The sequence below is a fragment of the Miscanthus floridulus genome, unplaced genomic scaffold (assembly GCF_019320115.1).
Source record: "Miscanthus floridulus cultivar M001 unplaced genomic scaffold, ASM1932011v1 os_2086, whole genome shotgun sequence".
NCBI classification, from domain to species: domain Eukaryota; kingdom Viridiplantae; phylum Streptophyta; class Magnoliopsida; order Poales; family Poaceae; genus Miscanthus; species Miscanthus floridulus.
Window position 1 is genome coordinate 12,533 of NW_027098091.1, and position 11,032 is coordinate 23,564.

At 41.0% G+C, this 11,032-nt stretch overlaps 1 protein-coding gene across 1 annotated transcript; it reads right to left on the reverse strand.

Annotated features, from left to right (window-relative positions):
- Positions 1-2,438: 2,438 nt before the first annotated feature.
- On the reverse strand, positions 2,439-10,093 carry LOC136534592 (probable LRR receptor-like serine/threonine-protein kinase At1g56140). The gene is made up of 22 exons (XM_066527005.1): positions 10,024-10,093; positions 9,574-9,645; positions 9,407-9,478; positions 9,127-9,198; positions 8,624-8,695; positions 8,475-8,546; positions 7,304-7,375; positions 7,145-7,216; positions 6,966-7,040; positions 6,766-6,837; positions 6,612-6,677; positions 6,461-6,526; positions 6,099-6,131; positions 5,936-5,997; positions 5,454-5,833; positions 5,161-5,359; positions 4,807-4,968; positions 4,604-4,722; positions 4,055-4,265; positions 3,737-3,968; positions 3,500-3,650; positions 2,439-3,056 (listed from the first exon to the last, which is right to left on the reverse strand). The coding sequence occupies exons 2-22, from the start codon at positions 9,582-9,584 to the stop codon at positions 2,706-2,708; spliced, it is 2,622 nt and encodes an 873-aa protein (XP_066383102.1). The 5' UTR covers positions 9,585-9,645; positions 10,024-10,093; the 3' UTR covers positions 2,439-2,705.
- Between the last annotated feature and the right edge of the window lie 939 nt (positions 10,094-11,032).

Consider the following 11,032-nt stretch of genomic DNA (forward strand, 5'->3'; position numbering starts at 1 on the left):
ACATTAACAACGTTGTTCACACCTTTATTACAATCATCGGACAAAGACAAGCGGAACAAGCCTCCGCTATCATAACCTTTTCCAATAAAAGTACCAAACTTAGACAGAATGCATTTATTGGACTCAAAGACTAACTTATACCCATCCCTACATAGTAGAGATCCGCTGACTAGATTCTTCTTGATAGTGGAGACATGATGTATGTTCTTCAATTACACAGTCTTTTCCGAAGTAACTTTCAGATTGACCGTACCAGCACCAAGAACACGCGTATGTGATCCGTTTCCCATTAACAAGGAGCCAGTCCCTCCGACCTGGTAAGAAAAAAACAAGAAGATATCAGCACACACATAGATATTAGCCCCGGTGTCAATCCACCACTCGGGTGAGTAACATACTGAAAGAACTGTAGGTAATAAATTACCGTACCCCGATGTTCCTCTAGCCTCGCTTATAACCATGTTGGCAGACTTCCTGCCTTTGCGATTCAGACACTGTGAAGCAAAGTGATCCGGACTCTCGCACACAAAGCAGACTCACTTCTTCTTCTTTTTAGCCGGTGCAGTTGTTTGTTTAGTCTTTCCTTGGTTCTGCGGTGGCTTCTTTCTCTTCTTTTGGGAATTGGAATTGTTCTTTTGAACAAAGTTGGCACTTGAAGCTCCAACAATTCCTTTTCCTCGTGTGTCTTTTACTCTCGCCTTCTCTTCAACATCAAGAGTCCTAATGAGATCAAAGATACTGAACTCTTTCCTCTTGTGTTTTAGAGAAATAGCAAAGTCCCTTCAAGAAAGTGGCAGCTTAGAGATAATAGCTCCGGCCACAAACTTGTCGGGCAACACACAAGGAATCTCTTTGCTGCAGTCTTTGAGATCTTTTGATAGCGCCTGAATCTCATGAGCTTGTTCAACTATAGGACAGTCTTCAACCATCTTGTAGTCAAAGAACTGCTCCATGAGATATAGCTCACTGCCAGCATCAGACACTCCAAACTGAGCCTCAAGAGTTTTCCACATCTCTTTGCCAGTTGGCAGTGAAAGGTACGTGTCAATAAGATTTTCAGCTAGAACACTTATGATGGCGCCATGGAAAAAGCTGTCAGCACGATCAAAGGCATTTGCATCCTCTGACGTGCTGCCCTTGGGCTTTCCGGCTACGACATGCATAACGTTCATGGCTGTCAACCACAACGTAAGCCTCTCACGCCAACGCTTGTAATTGGAACCATCAAATACGTTTGGCTTAATGGACGCAGCAAAACTAGATACCGAAAGCCTATCAACAATATAAGGTTTTTGGATTGTTAGAATTCTAGGCATATTTTGGTATATTTTAATTCCAAAATTAAACATGTAAAATATTATTATGACTATGTTGAGTGATTCGGTGACCAGATAATATGTGCTAGTGTTCAAGTTTAAACAGCTAATAAACAAGAACAAATATGCGGCAGTGTTCAAGTTTAAACATCTAATAAACAAGAACAAATATAAGCACAGATGAATTAGGTTGTACCCTGAGGCGGGGCCGGTGCTGAAGGCACCGGAGGCGCCATTACCATCTGGACTAGTCATACTAGTCGTGGGATGGCCTCAGTCGATGTAGTCGTACAACAATGATGCAGGAAGAGGTCGTTGTAGTGCAGTCCCTCGAACGGCCTCCAGGAAGAAGAGGAAGCGCTGCGCCTCGACCACCAGGACGTAGTCGTTCAGGGAGGGAGTGAGCAGTCATGTTCAACGCTTCCCAAAAACCTTATCGCCTGCCTATCCCGAGCAGGATCTCTGGCAGAAGGCAAGGTTCCGGAGGCTCTGCTCTCGCCAGAACTTGTGCGTGTAGTGCTGGCGATGGGAATACAAGAGCGCAGCAGAAGACAGTGGGAGAAGAGAGAAGTCTCCTCAAAGGAGTACTCGATGCTCGTATGTATTTCAGGAAGGAAGAGGAGAATGCCTTATATAGACGAGCAGTGAGAGAGGGGAAATAAACCTAGACGCCTGGCATTCAGCACTGTCATCAATTTGCGGCAATCAATCTAGTAACAGTTGGAATATACCAGATATTAGTACGTAGCCGTTACTAGAATGAATTCTCTCAATTGATGACTCTGATAACCGGCAAAAAATTCACCGCACTGCATCACGTCGCTTCGCTCGCTCGGCTCGGCTCGGCTTGGCGCGTCGCCTCGCCTCACCTCGCCTCCGTCCACGCCCGGCTCGGCAAGGCGAGCGAGCGCGCGTGTGGCACGCCAGTCTCCTTGATTGACTCTGCAATAGGTGTACTCAGAGTCCACCATTTAAGTCAGGTTAAGATCTTCCTCAAATCCACTTATCTCTCTAGCATTTATTGGTGGGCTTTTAATTCTTGAATTGAATAAATAAATGGGCCAGCCCATACATTCCAACATTTTCTATATCTAATGTGACTTAGTTCTTGCAAATCATATATACACCACAAACATCCAAAATTCCAAATAGACCTAACCATCCAATATCATGATTTGCATACAAAAACGAACTGCACAAGTCGAAAGCGAACCAAAAATTTCAAAAAAAAAAAGTATGTCGAAGCAGCCATCGAGCGCAGCACATATATAGGAGTATAACCTAACAGGCTAACACAGCCCGCCTGCAAAACCAGATCATCCGAGAGCATTTTGTAACGTGAGTTTAATTACAAGAAACAGTCCGTCGCTCGAGAGAACTTGCTAATCATCACCGGCCTTCTTCAATGACAGAGCTCAGGAATGGCGACGAGGTGTGCGCGGCTGACGACCTCGGTGCCACGCTTGACTGCCCACTGACATTGCTGCTCATGAAGCTGCTGGTGTCGCCACCCTTGATCTGCCATTCGGTGATGTAGCTGGGTTTGTTCACCACCTCCCCCACCTCCACGTCTCCTGCCAGCATCGACACCGCCCGTGACATGGATGGACGCTGGTGTGGTGAGCCCTGGGTGCAGAGGAGGGCCACGTGGATGGCACGGAGCACCTCATCGCTGTTGAATTCTGCGAGCTTGGGGTCGACCATGTCCAGAGGGTGGTTTTCTTCGTACAGTTGCCAGACCTGAAAACACAGAAGAGTAGCTAGAAATGACAAGATGCCACGCTGGAGTGACTTTGTCTTCAGTGATGTTTCACTGTACAAATTCAGATCTACATTATGTTTGTTGCGCTAGCCAAAGTCAAAATAAAAAGAAGAAGAAGAAAAATGCAATCAACCTCTTATGCAGCAATAAGATACCAATTAATGCTGCCATAGTAAAACATGGCACCATCTGTTCAAGAATCATAAACCAATAGGCAATACTGCAACTACCATTTTTTTTACAGTTTGGCAATTACACAATAAATCATATGAAACTATGTGATAAAAGAGGTTTTTATGAAGGCATGCGAGATGGATATTGTAAATCCCTAGCATAAATTTTGCTGAAGATCATACTAACAGTACAGATACCAGACTGCAACACTGCCCAACTTCGAGGCTAGAGTTCAGAGTCAACATACCCATTCTAAAATATAAACCTTGTCTTCATCTAGCGTATTGTCAAAATTTGGCCTTCCAGCTAAGGTCTCCAATATGACCACGCCAAATGCAAACACATCAACTTTCTCGGTCATATGACCTCTCATGGCGTACTCAGGCGCAAGATAACCACTTCACAGAAGAGTAAGAAATTGGCATTAGCTCACATGTGAAAATAATATGCACTTGTAAAGGGGGCAAGATGGAAATGTACTTACAATGTACCCGCAACTTTTGTGCTGACATGAGTCTTCTTGTCATCATAAAGTTTGGCGAGCCCAAAATCCGAGATCTTAGGGTTGAGATTTGCATCAAGTAAGACATTGCTAGCCTTTATGTCCCTATGCACAATACGGATACTAGACTCTTCATGGAGATAAGCGAGGCCTCTTGCAATGCCTAAGCATATCTCAAAGCGTGTTGGCCAGTCTAGGTTCAGTTTCCCACTTCCTGCAAATATAAATGTTAAGTTTTATTTAAACAAGAAACCTGAACTCCTAGAATTACTGTTGTATCAAACTGAAATGAGCTTGTACCAAATAATGCTTTATCAAGGCTTCCATTCTCCAGGTACTCATAAACCAACAGTGGTTTATTTCCCTCAAGACAGCAACCATACAACTTCACAAGATTACGGTGTTGCACTCGAGAAATAGTTTCTATTTCAGCTGCAAATTGCTGTTTTCCCTGATGAGATGTTTCAGATAACTGTTTTACAGCCACCACCCTTCCATCAGCTAATTTACCCTGCAAGAAGGTGTCATTTTCAATAATGTAAGTTTGAATAGAAAAAAGAAGTAGCACTCTCACTTTACCAAACCTGTGTAGAAACTATAATCACAACTAGAAACAATAGAGAAGGAAAACAATAGTGAAAGTAGCCAGTGTGCATATATTGATATACGTGAAAATAATTGAAGTATCACCCAAAAATGGAGATGAACTAAACATAAAAACTAACCGTTTCTAGCATATAATAAAAAAAACAAACATGGGTACCCCCTTTTGCTATGAATAACTTAGGAAAATTACTTTCAGAGGCTTCATAGAAAATTCACATCCATGAGCACTATAGTTAAACTAACCTTATAAACTGACCCATATCCTCCTTCACCAAGAAAATTATTGGAACTAAAATTTTCAGTAGCGGTCCTTAGTTCACTATAAGCGAATACATTGGGTCTTCCAACAATACTGTAAAGCTCTGAAAACATCACAAAATATAAGTTTATAAACACAATCTCTTAGCTCGATTCATAATACATTGTGATCATGGTATCTCATTTACCTTGTTGCTCCAATAATAGTTTTCTCCTTTTCTGCCTCCACACACAGAGTCCAGCAAGTGCTAGTACTCCCAAAACTGCTGCACCAACCACGACTCCAACAATTACACCTGTTTTACTACTGCTCTTCTTCTGTGCAGAATTACGGACTGTAGGGGTGAAATCTGTGAGAAAGTTCACTTATTAGAAAAATACGATGTTATAGCAGAAGCAGTATTTGTATATGTACTACTACTATAAGTGCATGTATTGTTTCAACCATAAGCGCTTCTCAAAGTAGAAACTATATATGCATTATTCACCCAAAGGAAATTATCTAAAAAATGTTAAACGATGATTGTATCTAAGGGGAGTACTTGGAGTTGCACTCAAAGCTGAGATTGCAGGCCCGTAGTAGCCTTGACTAGGAATGCAACAAGTTCCCTTGCCGGCCCAGAAAAGATGAATCTCAAGGAAGTTTCTAGTGACAGGAACAATATACTGCTTTTTGACAGCAGTGTAAGATTTCCCCCCTGCTGCTTTCCTTATGTCAAAGTTCTTCTCCTTACGCTCGCCCTATGCCAAACACAAGAAAAAGATAATACGAAGTCTTAACCAGCTCATATGCTAAAACCCCAAAATGTAGGTAATCAGCTCAATAGGAACCAACCTGGAGATAGATATCGAAAACCCTTCTCCCAACACTCTTCCAAGTCTGTGAATCTTCAAAGTCAAACTCTGCAAATTGAAGTGTGACTGTATAGTTTCCATTCTGGAGTCCAATACCATAGTATCTCAAAGATGATGGTGACATCCTTGCTGTCTGGAATAGTTCTGAATCTAGGGTATTCTGGAATTGATGTGAGCTGTAGATTATGTAACTTCCATTTGTTGCATCCATGAACTTGCCCACATTGCTAACACCCCATGTTTGTGCTCCTGTAACATAATAGGATGCAGCTCCAAGAATGGCATCATCAGGTTGATACATGGAGTTGTCAGAGCCAGATATAGATCTACTGCTCCCACAGTCCACAGCAAGAGAGGCAGCTGCAAGCAAGTCAATTGTTTAACATTGGTGTTAATTTAGTACATCTGTCTAGTATTTCTCAAGTAGGCTCATGCTTGAAATTGTAAAGGTGGTAAGATCACATTGTGGAGAGCCAAGAAAACAAGGTGTGTTGCTCTGAAGGCACGACAGCCCCGAAGGTCCACTGCAGATGTAAAACATTGACATTATGGATCCAATCTATACGCTGAGAGAACATAATGATTGTACTTGAGAACTTAAGGTGATATCAGAATATGAGCTAACCTATTCGTCACGAAATTGTTCGCCACCAAGTTCCTATGTAGAATGAAACACAGAAAAAATAATTAGAAGGCATCACTGTTACTTTGATAGCATATTGAGGGTTTGTCTAAGTAGGGCAGATATTTGATTCAGTTTAGTGTGCTTGTTTGTAAGGTTAAGCACGTTTGTTTCTATAATAAAGATTCTTAATCATATGTAGATTAGAATTGTAACAATTTATTAAAAAAACAAATGATATGGATGCAAAAAAAACAGCATTTCAATAAGTCTAATAATCTAGGATGGGTTGAATTGACCTAATTGGGTTGGATATGGTTCAGCCGTTTTGGTGGTCACTTGAAGTTTCAGAACTCAGTACTCACAGTTGCAAATTGTTCTGAGTAGTCCAAGAAGGAAAGTTGCCTGACAGCTGATTGTAAGAAAAATCTCTACAGAAAAGATAAAAGGGGAATGTTATAGATAAAAGCCTCCCTGCTTTTATTGCACAAACAAAATTGGACTGTGATGACATACAAATTTTGAAGAGAAGTTCCTATAGAGCTCGGCAGGCTTCCTGAAAGACTATTATTACCAAGAAATCTGGTAGGAAAAAATTGCTAGCATTAGCAACATGAACAATGACTATCTTCAAAATGAAGGAATAAGTTGAAGACGGTAAAAACTATACAAGAAGTTGAGTGAATTCAGATTCACAAGGGCTTCTGGAACTTGGCCTGTGATATTGTTAAAACTCAAATCCCTGTAACAGGAAAACGGAGAACAAGAGGGGAGTAAGTAATTAAACAAAGCATAATCCATAGCAGTTCATTAAAGCATCTTTGCACGAATCACACTTGACTGGACTTCGCAAGAAACAAAATGCCTTACAATAAGTTTAGATTTGCAAACTGTGAAAAGTTCACTGACACCAGGCTATCAGATATCCTGCAATTCCTCAAAATTCTGCAATGAAGCACGCCAAGAGTTTGGCTTTAATACCTTGATTGCACTATATCAAATATCATGACATAATTTGAGTCCTTAAGTGATTACAAAGTTATCCATACAATGTGTTCAAAGATGTCATGTTACTGATGAATGTCAGTGAAGAACTTCCATTTACTATGTCACCTATTCGTCTGCACCACAGAAATAAGTAATTCATACTTCCAGACAGTAAAATTACAATTAGAGAATAATACTTAGTTACTCTCGCCATTACTTACAAGCTTTTTAGTTGGACGAGATTAGAAAGAGTGGCTGGAAGTGGACCTTGAAACGAATTGCCTTGAAACCGCCTACAAAATTGTAATTCATGTTACTATTTTAAAGCATCATTGCTTTACAGATGCATTTACTGACTATGTAGTCAAGAGAGCAGGAAGATAAAAATTCTTTAGTACAACGAAAGTAAATAAATTTGTGTAGCCAGAAATCTGCGCAGGAGAGATGTGTCCCTTTGTATTAAAGAAAGAAAGAAAGCCTGGATCAGTTACAATACCATAATGCAAGAAGGAAAAAGAAAAAGAAAGAAAAATGGCATGTTGCCTCACAATCTCACATTTCTCAAATGTGACTTCATAGAAAAATATAAGCATAAGAAAAAGTTACTCAAAGATTACTAATACTAATTTCTGGAAAAGTAGCATTGTATTAGGAGATTCAGCAGAATAAAAAATAATATATAAAAAACATTTTTTTAAAGACCACAATGAGTGAAGTAGTCAAGAAGCAGTGGTGCCTCTTAATAATAATGATACGAAGCTCTCCTGCGTGTTCGAGGAAAAAAAAGCAGTGGTGCTGTGGACGATCAAGTCTGGCAATGTCTCAATTCCATAATCACCATAGGGGCATGGTCTCTATGTGATCTTCGCAATTGATGTGTTTTCAATGGAACCTCACCTGGCCTCACCAAACCTGGTAAACACTCTCCTGTTGGCTTAGCAAGGAGATGAAGTTGTGGGGCCTTGCGGGGGCCAAGGATATTATCAACCTGATTGCCTCGCAGATAGGTGGTTTAGTGTCTTTCTCTGGTAAGGTAGTTATATCTTGTAGCTCAGGTGCAAATATAATCTGTGAAACAAAGGGTGTGGGGGTGTATTGTAAGGGTTGTCTTGCCCCTTTTTATTTCTTCTTAATATAACGATACCCAGCTCTCCTTCGTGTTCACGAGAAAAAAAAAAGTGAAGTAGGTCTAAACTGAATGTCTGACCTACTAACTTAAGTTCTGCTAAGAGTAAAGTTCAACTTGAGGATAATTGTAGCATGTTATACAAATTCTCTTTGGGAAAAAAAGAATCAGAGTAATATGGAAAACGTAAGAACACATCCAACTTGTCTGTACTACTTTCATTTCCAAAGTAATTACAAACAATGAAGGTTAGTAAAAAATCTTACAGATCTGTTAAATTAGTCCAGCTCCCAATATAATCTGGTATTTGCCCAGTAAAATCATTATCTGATGCCCACCTAAACATAAAAAAATAACATATAAGATTGAGTCGCATGGAATAACATTGTTAACAAAACATCTTTTATAGGCATACAGCATTGTCATTCTTGTTAGCCCAGAAAATGATGATGGTAGGGGACCACTTAGGCCGGCACTATCAATATACCTGCAATTAAGAGATATGCATATGAACAAACATACAACATGGTGCCTACTAGTCCAAGCAAAGAATGAAAGAGAAAAGTCCCTTTTACAGATAGATAGTATTTGAATTTTAAAAACTTATAGACGGCTATAAAATTTTGAAAATATTTAAATAACTTTTTATAAGTAAATAAAATGTGATAATACTACAAAAAATACTATTTAAACTAAACTAACCCTTTCCACTATGTCGATCAAACTAAACTCCATTCCATATCGAACTGATTTAGGTTCTAACTTCTAAACAATCTTATGCGCAAATGTTTTTTTAAAAAGAAAAATGCATGGAGTGCAACAATCCTAGCTAAGTCCATCGTTGACAGGTGACTGTTCTAAAAGTTGAAAGATCAAAATGTATGGAGTGCGCAAAATTAGTGAAGACTCTAGACGCACAATTGCTCAAGTTTTGCCAGGTTTCCCAGCTCTGAAGGAAGGGAGCCATTTAAGTAGTTCGAGCCAAAGCCTCTGAAAAATTAGCAAAACAAACCAGGTTAGTTAAAAAAAATTGATAACTGAAATATCTATTCTTGGAAACATGATTTCTAGCTACTTTTCCAAATAGAAGTTAATTACTTGAAGGAACAAAGACATGAAACATATATTTCTAGTTTTTATGATTCGAAACTTAGAGGTGATTTCTAATGGAATAGTGCCAACAAGATATTTTCCTTACAGAGATACAAGATTCGCAAGGTTCCCAAGCTCCTTCGGAACAGATCCAGACAATGCATTGATGCCCAAACTCCTTGTATTTTGAAAGAGGGAAAGTTTAAGATTTGATGTTAAGCAAAAAAGAATAAAAACATGTAACAGAGTAGTATTTTATGTTATAGATCTCACATGTACTGCATAGCAGTCAAATTCCCGAGGAAAGATGGCAAAGGCCCTGTTAAGTAATTTTGAGCTAAATTCCTGAAACAACATCAGATCAGGGCGAAAAGAGATCGGATCATTACTTCATTAGGTATTATTCATAGCATATCTGAAATTGGGAGTAACATTGGACCACTGTGAAGTTAAAAGTATCATCTTAAGTTACTGCCAAAGCTTATGAGAAATATTAGGTACAATAACAGTTAATGCCAACCGCCAAATGAAGTCTATACTATTCTCTACCAGTACCATAATGCAGAACAAGAAAATGGGAGGATAAAATTAAGCAATATGCATCAGGCAAATAACATAAACCCCCAGTTAACCACAGGTGAACAGTTCAGCAATAGGACGCTTGAGATAGGATGTTTTAGCTGCTCCCAGATAATTTCGTGCAAGAAAGTTGAGAGCACATACAGATTGGTCAAGCGCGTGAGGTTCTGCAGTTCCTGTGGTATGGGGCCAACTGCATTAAGTGCGTATATCTTCCTGCATCGTTAAAAGAAAGTACCCATCAGATCATGCCATCTCAAGTCAGCCATGAGCGCAGAGCGCTGTTTGTTGTCAGATATAAACACAATGAGGCGCGCGAAACACCGTCGAATCCTGCAACACGCATTTGGCTTTTGCAGTGATCAATGTTGATTAGCACAGCTATGCGCTTTCACGCACGCACAGGCCCAGCACTAGCGGCCAGGCTGAGGCGAGCATTTCATCGAGCACCTGGCGCACGCCCGTGTAGAGACTAGAGAGAAGCACTTACAGCGTGGTGACGTGGCAGACGGTGATGTTATTCTGGACGGAGCACTCGCACTTGATGGCCGGGTTGAAGCTGGGGTTGTTGTCGATTTTTGTGCCGTCCGTGGCGGCGCCGGTGCAGGGATCGCCGCTGATGTTCCATGCCGACGACGCTGTCTGGCCGAGCTTGGCGAACACCGCGTTCACCGCCGCCGCTGCAAACCATCCACATCAGCAGCAGAAATAGACACAGACTCTGAGCGAGGTCCCTGTTCCCCGGGCGTCCGATGGCGCCGCGGCGATCGGACGGCCAGGAATCAGCGCCCACGCTGACATCGCGGAACCGGCCAAAACCAAGCTAGTACGTGTGAACGGTGGTGGTGGGTGCACGCGGTCAAAAGGCGAAAATATGATATCCGCGGTTGACCTTCTAAGTTCTAACCGAGACATTTGGAACAGAGTAGGCGGTGATCGCCTGGAACAACTAAGGCAGCCAGAGGTAGCGGAGGAAGAGATCATGTTTGCAACCGTAGCGGGGGGGGAAGAATTTCTTGCACGGCAACCGGCAGGAAAACCCACGACTAAATCGACATGCCATGGAAAATTCAGAAGCTTTTTCTTGGGAGCACGAGAAGGCAAACAGAGCAAAACACAGAGATGAACTGTACGTTCTTTGTGCAATGAAGGC